Source organism: Bufo bufo, chromosome 9 (genome assembly GCF_905171765.1).
Source record: "Bufo bufo chromosome 9, aBufBuf1.1, whole genome shotgun sequence".
NCBI lineage: Eukaryota > Metazoa > Chordata > Amphibia > Anura > Bufonidae > Bufo > Bufo bufo.
Genome location: NC_053397.1, coordinates 16,240,164 through 16,252,957, shown reverse-complemented (window position 1 = coordinate 16,252,957; position 12,794 = coordinate 16,240,164). Strand labels below are relative to the sequence as shown.

Below are 12,794 nucleotides of genomic sequence, written 5' to 3'. Positions count from 1 at the left end.
CCTCAGATCAGACCCCATTAGACCTCCCAGCCTCAGATCAGACCCCATCAGACCTCCCAGCCTCAGATCAGACCCCATTAGACCTCCCAGCCTCAGATCAGACCCCATCAGACCTCCCAGCCTCAGATCACCCCATCAGACCCCCAGCCTCAGATCAGCCCCCATAAGACCCCCCAGCCTCAGATCAGCCCCTATCAGACCACCCTGCCTCCCATAATCCCCCATCAGACCCCCCAGCCTTAGATCAGCCCCCATCAGACCACCCAGCCTCAGATCAGACCTCCAGCCTCAGATCAGACCCTAATCAGACCCTCCCCAGCCTTAGATCAGACCCCATCAGACCTCCCAGCCTCAGATCGAACCACATCAGACCATCCCTAGCCTCAGATCAGCCCCCATCAGACCACTCAGCCTCAGATCAGACCCTCCCCAGCCTCAGATCAGACCCCATCAGACCATCCCTAGCCTCAGATCAGCCCCCATCAGACCCCCAAGCCTAAGATCAGCTCTATCAGACCCCCAGCCTCAGATCAGTCCCCATCAGACCCCCCAGCCTCAGATCAGACCCTCATCAGACGGTCCCAGCCTCAGATCAGCCCCCATCAGACCCTCCCCAGCCTCAGATCAGCCCCCTTCAGCCCCCCCCCCAGCCTCAGATAAGACCCCCAATAGGCCCCCAGCCTCAGATAAGACCCCCAATAGGCCCCCAGCCTCAGATCAGACCCCCAATAGGCCCCCCAGTCTCAGATCAGACCCCTATCAGACCTCCAGCCTCAGATCAGACCCCCAGCCTCAGATCAGACTCCATCAGACCCTCTCCAGCCTCAGATCAGACCCCTATCAGACCCCCAGCCTCAGATCAGACCCCCAGCCTCAGATCAGACTCCATCAGACCCTCTCCAGCCTCAGATCAGACCCCTATCAGACCCCCAGCCTCAGATCAGACCCCTATCAGACCCCCAGCCTCAGATCAGACCGACCATCAGACCCTCCCCAGCCTCAGATCATACCCCTATCAGACCCTCCCCAGCCTCCATTAGCCTCAGATCAGCCCCAATCCGACCTCAGATCAGACATTTAAAATAAATAAATAAACTTACCTTTCTAGTTCCGGACGGCGCTGCCACTTGGTAGATTCACTTACCCACCATGGTCTTCTTCCCGCCGCGCTGTACTGTGACCTGACAGCGCACAGCGTGTGTACGTGTCAGGACACAGTGTGGGGCTGGAAGAAGACCAGGGAAGGTGAGGACAGCCAGCGCAGCGCTGTTCTCACCTTCCTGTGCCTCCCACATGCTAATGAATGGAAGTGGTCATTAGCATTTTCACAATATGTTCTGGCAGGGGGCCAGGGGCCACATGAAATGATCCCGCGTGCCGCATACGACCCTCGGCCCGTATGTTCCCCACCCCTGGTATAGACTTTAGAGAATCTGCAGATATTTGGTAGGGGGACCAGCCAACCCTGCACAGAAAATGGTACATATCAGTTTGACATGATCAGGTGTTCACTCACTGACACCAAACAGAGATTTTGAACAAGTTTAGTAATTGAAACACATAATATATTATACATATATTATGATTATAAAAGGAAAGCCCTTTAAGGCTACTTTCACGCTGGCGTTTTGGCTTTCCATTTGTGAGATCAGTCATGGAATCTCACAAGCGGTCCAAAATGGATCAGTTTTGCCCTAATGCATTCTGAATGGAAAAGGATCCGCTCAGAATGCATCAGTTTGCCTCCGTTCCGTCTCCATTCCGCTCTGGAGGCCGCCTGCAGCGTTTTTCTGTCCGTACTGGGATGCAGAGCGAGCCTGATCCGTCCTGGCACACAATGTAAGTCGATGGGGACGGATCCGTTTTCTCAGACAAAATCTGGCACAGTAGAAAACTGATCCGTCCCCCATTGACTTTCAATGGTGTTCAAGACGGATCCGTTATGGCTATAAAGGACATAATATAACCGGATCCGTTCATGATGGATGCATGCGGTTGTATTATTATAACGGAAGCGTTTTTGCCGATCCATGACGGATCCGCAAAAAGCACTAGTGTGAAAGTAGCCTAAGATCCCATAAATTTTTGGGAGGAATTGGAGATGTCCATTTGGGATGTACATTTTTACCCCCAAATGATGATAATGCTAAAAGTAACTGTGAACGCAGAGTTTCACTTATGACATGGGGCTGTGCAGTGGCCGGGTTTAGGGGTGGGCTCAATACTACACTGGCTCCCTTTGGGCACCGCTGAGTTGTTGCTGCTCTCCGGAAGGGATGGTAAGGCGTGGTGCACCCCAATGGGAAATAAGTCCAGAGAGTCGGGGTCTGCACTAAACCAGTGTGCTTCTTTACTGGAGGAACTCAAGTGCAAAACAATGTAGGTAGTGCCCTTAGCTGGCTTCTCCGGTTTCCTCCCTGGCAGAAGGTTCTGTGTTAGGCCTAGTTCACACAATCGTATGGCTTTTATAGTTTTTTGCGGTCCGTTTTTCACGGATCCGTTGTTCCATTTTTGAGTTCCGTTGTGTTTCTGTTTCCTTTCCGTTTTTTCGTTCCGTTTTTCCGTATGCCATGTACAGTATACAGTAATTACATAGAAAACATTGGGCTGGGCATAACATTTTCAATAGATGGTTCAGCAAAAACGGAACGGACACGGAAGACATACTGATGCATTTCTGTATGTGTTCCGTTTTTTTGCGGACCCATTGACTTGAATGGAGCCACGGAACATGATTTGCGGGCAAATATAGGACATGTTCTATCTTTCAACAGAACGGCAAAACGGAAATACGGAAACGGAATGCTTACGGAACACATTCCGTTTTTAATGCGGAACTATTGAAATGAACGGTTCCGTATACGTACCGTATACGGAACACAAAAAAACAGCCCGTACACTCGCAAAAAAAACGATCGTGTGAACTAGGCCTTAAGGAAAGGCCTGGCCTCACTGTCCCTTTCTCTCTCAGAAGGCTGGTACCCTGGCCAAAGGGATGGTAACCCAGGGTCTTCTGGTCACTCATGCAGTCTGGCAGAGTCTCTTATACTAAACACTGACCCTGTCTGTAGACAACCAGGGGCTCTGACTGCTCTCCTCAGTTTCTAACTGAACTAGAACCTTTTAGTGGAATGTGTGGAGTGGAGAAGCACAGCCTAAACAGTAATAATGTTGCAATTTTAGTTTGTCATAGACTTGTATGGAGTTTCAGTACAAGTCTATGGGAAGGACTAAGCAGTTTTTACAGACAAACAAGTCTTCAGAAATAAACAACAGAGCTAAACCAGACAGTCAAAAGCTCAGTCCCTTATAGTAACTGTGGAAGTTTTTTAACTTGTCTGTGCAGAGGTGGAAAGTCCCAAGGTCTCTCAATATTAGGCCACTTTCACATCTGTGTTTTCCTTTCCGGCATAGGATCTAAATACCGGAGGAAAACGCATCCGTTTTGTTCTCATTCATTGTCAATGGGGACAAAACCCAAACTAAAGGGAAAGGAGTGCACCAGAATGCATTCTGTTCCGTTTGGTTGCGTTCCCATGCCCAGACAAAAAAACGCTGCAAGCTGCGTTTTTGAGTGCGTTATGGGATACTGATCAAGACGGCATGAAACACACTGTAAGTCAATGGTGCCGGATCCGGGTTTTCTTTCAGACACAAAAGAAAACTGATCCATTGACTTATAATGGTTTTAGTGCTGGATCCGTCTTGGTCATTTTAGAGATATGTCAACCGTATCCGTTCAGAACGGATGCAGCTGGTTGTATCATTATAAGAGAAGCGTTTTTGCTGAAATACAGCCACATGGTCTCAGTAATGCTGCAGTGGAAGCAGGAGAATCCCGCCATCCTCAGCCCTATCCTCCTGTGTCTATTTTTATGCACTGATACTAAATTAACTGTATTTTTTTTAGAACAGAGTTCGATTTCTCTCAATACCAAAATGGTTCCCAGGTGATTCAGGCCATAAGAACCCTGTCCTACAAGTCAGGGAACACACGGACGGGCACTGGACTGAGATATGTGGCAGATAACTTTTTTGGAACATCCTTCCTGCGGCCCAACATACCCAAGGTCAGAAGAACGACAAGTTGTTAGAAAAGTGTAAATGACAAATGACAAATGTTATATTGTATCACAGCAGATACAGCCTTAGGTCTCATGAACATGACCGTATGTATTTTGCTGTCCACAAATTGTGGATCCGCAAAGAAAAAAAAAAAAAGATGAAGTCCGTATGTCATCCTTTTTTTGCGGATCCATTGTAACAATGCCTATACTTGTTCGCAAAACAGACAAGAATAGGACATGTTTTTTTTTTTTTTGCAGGGCTACGGAACGGACATACTGATGCGGACAGCACACGTTGTGCTGTCTGCATTTTTTGCTGACCCATTGAAATGACTGGGTCCGCATCCTATCCACAAAAAAACGGAACGGACACGGAAACAAAATACATTCATGTGCATGTAGCCTGAGGCTACATGCACACGACCGTATGCGTTTTGCAGTCCGCAAATTGCGGATCCGCAAAAAAAACTGATGATGTCCGTATGGCATGCTTTTTTTTTTTTTTTGGCGGATCCATTGTATATGCCTATTCTTATATAGGACATGCTCTATTTTTTTTGCGGAATGGAACCACGGACAACGGACGCGGAAGACAAATGGTTGTTTTTAACAGCTCCATAGAAATGAATGGGTCCGCATCCTATCCGCCAAAAAAAAAATACGAACGGACGCGGAAACAAAATACGTTCGTGTGCATGTAGCCTGTTCGTGTGCATTGTAACAATGCCTATCCTTGTCCGCAAAATGGACAAGAATAGGACATGTTATTTTTTTTTTTTGCGGGGCTACGGAACGGATATATACGGATGCGGACAGCACACGGTGTGCTGTCCGCATTTTTTGCTGACCCATTAAAATGAATGGGCCCGCATCCTATCCGCAAAAAAATAAAATAAAAATGGAACGGACACAAAATACGTTTGTGTGCCTGAGGCAATACTGTTAAAATACTGGCCATTTCATAGTCCCAAAAGAACCTAAACAATACTAACATATAGTGCATGAATAATACCACCGTAAGTGCCTAAACAATGTTACCTTACAGAGCCCGAATAACATCACCATATGGTGCCTAAATAATACCACCATACAGTGCTCAAATAGTATCACCATATTGTGCTTATAGTGCTTAATACCTCAATAATACCCCCATAGAATTCTGCATTCATTTCCACCATGCAGTGTGTATATAACCTGCTACATATTGCCTACATACTTTTGCTGCACTGTGCCTAATGCATACCACCATACTGTGCCCAATAATTCCTTGATATAGTACCTAGTAATGCAACCATATAGTGCAAAATAATACCAATAGATAGTGCTTAATAATACCCCCATATAGTACCTAATACCACCATACTGTGCCCAATAATTCCTTGATATAGTACCTAGTAATGCAACCATATAGTGCAAAATAATACCAATAGATAGTGCTTAATAATACTCCCATATAGTACCTAATACCACCATACTGTGCCCAATAATTCCATGATATAGTACATAGTAAGTGCAAAATAATACCAATAGATAGTGCTTAATAATACCCCCATATAGTACCTAATACCACCATACAGTGCCTAATAATACTAGCCTAAAGTATCTAAAAATACCACAATATAGTGCCTGATAACACTACCACATAGCACGTATATATTTCCATTATATAGTGCCTAATAATGACATCATATAGTATAAGATACTACCACCATATTGTCACAAACTTACCTGTCCTGGCCTTAGTGGCGAGATCTTTTTTGGATTGCTTCTATTATTGACCTCAACTTTTCTTTCTGTCTCGTGATTTGGTTCTGTGTTTCCAGCCTGGCTCCGACTTCAGCTTGGCTATTCTGACTACCTTCTGTCGTCTGATTTGGCACTGCATTGTCCGCCCGATTCTGACCCATTCCTATACGACCTCATCTTTGTGTAGTTTCTTCTCTGTGTGAGTCAGTCCTGCACCTAGCAGAGTAGGGAACATTGACCAGTTGCGGACTTGCCGTCTAGGCAAGGAAAGCAGGCGAGTTTCCAGTTAGGGCTCACCGTACATGTGTGTTCAGGCCTACTGTGCAGGAACATATAGTGCCTAATTAATACGATCAGATAATGTCTAAGAATACCACCATATAGTACCAAATAATAACACTATATAGTGCCTAATAATGACACCATATTATGACTAATACAAACATATAGCGCCTAATAATACCACCATATATTACCTAATAATGCCATATATAATACATAATAATATCACCATATTGTACCTAATAATACCATCATATAATGCCTAATTAATACAACCATACCACCATATAGTGCCTAATAACACATCATCTAGCTGTTAGCAGCAGGTCATTCTTGGAGGGCACATAGTGATGGAAGTCCCTAAAAAAATGCCCTAATCAAGCCTAGTCCCCAATCACAGATCTCACAGTAATTTTAATTTCCAGTTCCTGCTGTTCCCAGCCCAGATGTTGTTCGGTTCTACATTTACGGACTTGTGTTTATTTCCAGATTGTAATTTTGATAACGGATGGAAAATCCCAGGATGAGGTTGACGAAGCATCAGAGAGACTAAAGAGCCAAGGAATAAAAATCTTTGCTGTCGGTACGTCCCAGATCTAAGGGTTAAACAGGAGGAGTATCTCCAAGGGTTCAAAATATGAATTTATGGGTGTAGCTATAGGGGGGTGCAAAGCTAGCATTAACACCAGAACTCTGAGGGGGCCCAATAGCCCCTCTGCCAAATAAAACTAATGGTACATAGTAGGTAAAGGGCCCATGAGCTCCGAGTGACCCTTGTCTATATTTATCCAAAAATGTGTCCACTTAATCTTCTTCTTAATCATTATATATACTGGTGGATTTCTGACAATTTCTTTAAAATTGGAGTTATAGTAAATACCATGGCAGCTGACCACACCACTTCTAGGGGCCCTTTGGTTTTTAGGTCGAATATGCTGTATTGTAAACCCGCAGCCACCTCTAGAGGGAGCTCACTGCATACAGATTTATAAAGTTCTCAATTTGAGGCGGTGAGCTCCCTCTAGTGGCAGCTGCGGGTAAACTGAATTTTGATGATAAACAGAAATTATGGATGAATCTCAACTCAAGGACTTCTTAACATTTCATATCTTCTTAAGGAATAAAAAATGCTGACAGTCGGGAGCTGACCAGAGTAGCGTCTACTCCAGTAGAGGACTTCTTCTTCTATGTCAATGATTTCAGGATTCTGGGGACTCTTCTTCCGCTTGTATCCCGCAAAGTTTGTGTATCTACTGGAGGACTCTACATTCCTGACATCAGTAAGCCAAAAATACTATTAAAAATCTATACATATGTAGCAGGGCTAAATTTGTGACAAAGCTTTTTAGAGTTTAAATAGTTTAGTCCTATGCAACACCTCAGATAACACATCATGGATGAGTCAAACAAACTCATCTCTGCTCCACCTGACAGTATCAGCCCTGCTACTGTGTATATAACCATGTTACTTTAGTTATTTTATTTCCAGTAATATGTGTAATCTTGTTATTTTAGCCTCAGAAACTTATACAGGACCTTCCAACCTGGTTTTCTCTGATCAGACAGCAGACTCCATGAGGATACGATGGACGGCAGCCACAGGGCCAGTTACTGGATATAAAATTGTTTATGGTCCCCTTACTGGTTTAGGACAGCAGATCCCACTGGAGCTAAGAGAGGTACTGGGCTATCATAATGACAATGCTCAAAGGTTTAATTTTTTCAAATTCAAAAGCTGCCATATATGGTCATGTCACCGCTATAGCCTGCTAACACAAACCAGAGGCGAGGACCTCCAATGTACAAGAATATACCTACTATAATACTGCTCCTATGTACAAGAATATAAATACTATAATACTGCCTCCAAAGTACAAAAATATAACTGCTATAATACTGCTCCAATGTACAAGAATATAAATACTATAATACTGCTCCTATGTACAAGAATATAACTGCTATAATACTGCCTCCCATGTACAAGAATATAACTACTATAATACTGCTCCTATGTACAAGAATATAACTACTATAATACTGCTCCTATGTAAAAGAATATAACTACTATAATACTGCTCCTATGTACAAGAATATAACTACTATAATACTGCTCCTATGTACAAGAATATAACTACTATAATACTGCTCCTATTTACAAGAATATAACCACTATAATACTGCCTCCTATGTACAAGAATATAACTACTATAATACTGCCTCCTATGTACAAGAATATAACTACTATAATACTGCTCCTATGTACAAGAATATAACTACTATAATACTGCTCCTATGTACAAGAATATAACTACTATAATACTGCTTCCTATGTACAAGAATATAACTACTATAATACTGCTCCTATGTACAGGAATATAACTACTATAATACTGCTCCTATGTACAAGAATATAACTACTATAATGCTGCCTCCTATGTACAAGAATATAACTACTATAATACTGCTTCCTATGTACAAGAATATAACTACTATAATACTGCTTCCTATGTACAAGAATATAACTACTATAATACTGCTCCTATGTACAGGAATATAACTACTATAATACTGCTCCTATGTACAAGAATATAACTACTATAATACTGCCTCCTATGTACAAGAATATAACTACTATAATACTGCTACTATGTATAATAATATAACTACTATAATACTGCCCCCTATGTACAAGAATATAACTACTATAATGCTGCTCCTATGTACAAGAATATAACTACTATAATACTGCCTCCTATATACAAGAATATAACTACTATAATACTGCTCTATGTACAAGAATATAACCACTATAATACTGCTCCTATATACAAGAATATAACTACTATAATACTGCCTCCTATGTACAAGAATATAACTACTATAATACTGCTCCTATGTACAAGAATATAACTACTATAATACTGCCTCCTATATACAAGAATATAACTACTATAATACTGCTTCTATGGACAAGAATATTTGAACAAGTAGGAGAACTAGTAGTAATATTATCCCTACATGGAGGATATTACAATATACTGTCTTCTGGTTTCTGCCCACAGATCAGCCTGACCTCCGCACAGACATCTACCCTCCTACAAAACCTCCGGGCTGGCACAGATTATTCGGTTACTGTGACCGCTTTATATGCCAACAGCATTGGAGAGTCCGTCTCTGGCCGGGGAAAGACCTGTAAGATATTCTCATTATGGGGAGGAGAAAGCAAAGAATACTTAATGTCACTGAGCTTAAATCTCTGGAATTTAAATGCGGAGTTCTCCTTTAAGTAGATGAATGATGGTCTCATGATTTTCAGGAATTTTCCATAAACAAGATCAGTAACCCAAAATTGTGCATTTTATAGTAATCCCCCTTGGCATATCCAACTTCAGAGTAACAGCGGCCGGCCCTTCCTTTCTGAGACTGGCATGGACCGTTTCTGGAGGAGAACCCCCATCAGGATACAGGCTCGCCTATTCCACTAGAGGTTAGTATCACCATGTTTAGGAAGTTATGCTATTTTAAAAGAGCACCTGTCAGCAGGATCTACCCTATTAAACCAGATCTTACTGCCTAGTTGGATTGCTCCTGCTGCTTAATATGATACCCATTGTGTGAAAATTAGTTGTGGTGTTCTAAAGAAAAATGCAAATATATGCAAATTAGGGCTTCAGTGCACTAGGGCGTGGCCGGCACTGGAAAGCTGAGGGGCTGAAGTGCACTGAGTGTCTAAGCCCTACCCCTCAGTGCACTGGAACCCTAATTTGCCTGAAGAGTAAGAGCCTTTTTTTCTTGGGAACTCTGCAACCAATTTTCACAAGCCAGGCATCAATGTAATCAGCAGTATCAACCCGAACAGACAGCGCGTCTGTTGAAATAGGGTTGATTCTGCTGACATGTGCTTTTTAATCACTTGCCTGCTTTGGTCAGTCCCTTAGTGTTAGAGGCATCCTCTGTCAGTAAGCTGAATAGTCTGTTAATGGGATCCCTAGCGATCAATGGTCGGCAAACTCAATGACAAGTGTTCAATTTCCCAACAGCGCCACCACAGGGAAACAGAAGCATTACATGGTGAAATCAATTTCCGGATGTGTTGGGTCCTCCAGAGCTAAAGTGTTCTTGAATGGGAGACCCCCTAAAATGTCCTAATATTAAAAAGAAATGGGTTCTCTAAACTACACAACCCCTTTAAGGGGAGGTCACGGATCCATTGTGTCAAAGGTTTTGATTTTTCGATAACAGTGTTTGGGCTCTTTAAGGAATTTTTGGGATTTTTGCCGCTTTATAATAAAAGCTCCAGGAGCTGCAGCTGGATGGGCTCCAGCCTCATCCCTGGACGTACCTGTACATGTCTGCATGCTTCTAGCTTTGTGTCGCCCCTGCTCCACGCCCTGCTGAATATCTCCAGCAATTAGAGAATTCTCTGCCCTGGGGCGCAGAGTCCCATGACTCACTAGGAGATGATTTATTGTGGGGATTATCACCCTCATCATGCTTTTTTTTTATTTGCAGATGGAAGGACAGGAGAGAAGACCCTGAGTGGAAGTGCATTGTCCGACACCCTCGGGGACCTCAGATCCGATACCGAGTATATTCTGGTGCTCTATCCCCAGTACCAGCAGCAGACCGGTGCATCGGTCACTGTTACTGGCCGAACCCGTAAGCATAAGATATTGGTTAGGGGGGCATAAACTACCAAACTACCCCTACTGATGTGGACTCCACCAATGGCCTGGTAATTATAGCAGTATTAGGCCTCATGCACACGACCGTATGTATTTTGCCGTCAGCAAAAAACGGATCTGCAAAAAATGCGGATGACGTCCGTGTGCATATTTTGCGGAACGGAACAGCCGGCCCCTAATAGAACAGTACTATCCGTGTCCGTAATGCGGACAATAATAGGACATGTTCTATTTTTTTGCGGAACGGAAATACGGAGATACGGAAAGTTCACGGAGTAAGGCCTCATGCACACGGCCCGCAAGCGGCGGATCGTCAATTCACGGCCGCCGGCCGTGTGCACCCTGCATCACGGAATGCGAACCCATTCACTTGAATGGATCCGCAATTCCGGAGTTGCGGAACGGAGTCACGGGACGGAACACCGGAAGCACTACGGAGTGCTTCCGTGGTGTTTCTTTCCGTGGTTCCGCACCGCAAAAAAATATGACGTCATTTTTTTTTCCGGTGCGGACAGACCACGGACCCATTCAAGTTCAATGGGTCCGGCCCGCTGCACGGATGTTGCCGTGTGCATGAGGCCTAACTTCTGTTTTTTTTGCGGACTTATTGAAATGAATGGTTCCGTATACGGTATGCAAAAAAAACGGAAGTAAATACGTTTGTGTGCATGAGCCCTTGTTTGTAGATTGTATAAGATGGTTAATAGATTCATTTATGGATGGAGCAGCGAGGTGAACAGTTTGTCTGTATTATTTGAGCACTTATAGCGGTATTATTTCAACACTATATGGTGGTATTAGTTGAGGACTGTATATTAGCACTATTAGAAAACTTTATAGCGGTATAATTTGAGCACTACATTATGGTATTATTTGAATACTGTATAACAGTTCTATTTGAGCAGTGTATCTTGGTATTATTAGGACACTGTATAATGGTATTATCTGAGCACAGTATGGCGGTGTTATTTGAGCATTTACTGCACTGTGTGGTGCTTCTGCTTCTGCACTGTACAGTGAATCACTTTTGCAGTGTGGGGTGGTGGCAGCAGCGCTAGGGGACGTATTATTTGGCTCATCTATGGCACTGCTCTGTGGGTAGCATACTACATGCCACTGGATGGGAAGGTTATTTGTACTTCCATGACCGGAGACGGACTTTATCAACTAAAGGTACAACACAGGACACCATCTAACATAAATCCTGCCCAACTGTATCATTCTATGTGATTTGTGATGATCACATTGGGCGGTATACGTATCGGAGGAGTCACTGATCCATTTTATGCATTTATCATGTACTGTGTCTCCTGTAGGGGGAGCCATACATGATATCTCTTCTCTCATCCACAGAGCGTTTAGGTGGAGTCACTGACCTGAACATCCAAGATGTGACCTCCCAAAGTATGACAGCAACATGGAGGGGGGTCAGAGAAGCCACTGGTTACCGAATCTCCTGGGTATCCCAAACAGGTATGGGATGTCTGTCAGATGTAGCACATGCCCTCCACGTGGGTGTCACCAAAGGCTTGAACGGCAAATCAGCCTAGTGATGGCGCAATATGGTCCGTCTGTATCTGGAATATTTGGACAATACGTAATAACGATCCCCACAATAACAGGGGTGTAGCTAAGAAGTACTGGCAGGGTGCTGAATGCCTAGGGGCGACTACAAGGCACACGCTCCTACGGCCAGGGTATTAGCCCTAGCTACGGCTTTGGATCATGTTCACACTGCTTAAAGCAAATCCTGCACTTGCCCTTTTTTTTCCATTACTCAAATGTATCTAAAATGAGGCAACAATGCAAATTATCCTTGGTGAAAAGTCTCCTACTGTCATGTGCCTACAGCTTCTCTGCAGCCCTATGTGTCTCCGTGGTAACAGACTACAAACAAAACCCCATGCAGTCTGATCCTGCAGACATAGTGGCTTTCACCTGTCCCCTATTATTTCCAAATGTATATTTGGCAAGAAGTAGGGGAAAGGTGGAAGAGAGTTGACTGCAGGATCAG

The 12,794-nt window shown here is 43.6% G+C and overlaps 1 protein-coding gene across 4 annotated transcripts in view; it reads left to right on the top strand.

The window, feature by feature from the left end:
• The window catches only part of COL7A1 (collagen type VII alpha 1 chain), a 122,781-nt gene that overhangs the window by 18,650 nt on the left and 91,337 nt on the right, over positions 1-12,794 (top strand). For all 4 annotated transcript variants that reach the window (XM_040408529.1, XM_040408528.1, XM_040408530.1 and 1 more), the window contains exons 4-11: positions 3,911-4,070; positions 6,585-6,678; positions 7,214-7,375; positions 7,611-7,774; positions 9,158-9,287; positions 9,460-9,582; positions 10,608-10,754; positions 12,134-12,253. In XM_040408529.1, the coding sequence (XP_040264463.1) occupies positions 3,911-4,070; positions 6,585-6,678; positions 7,214-7,375; positions 7,611-7,774; positions 9,158-9,287; positions 9,460-9,582; positions 10,608-10,754; positions 12,134-12,253 (1,100 nt within the window). The remainder of the gene's footprint in view (positions 1-3,910; positions 4,071-6,584; positions 6,679-7,213; positions 7,376-7,610; positions 7,775-9,157; positions 9,288-9,459; positions 9,583-10,607; positions 10,755-12,133; positions 12,254-12,794) is intronic.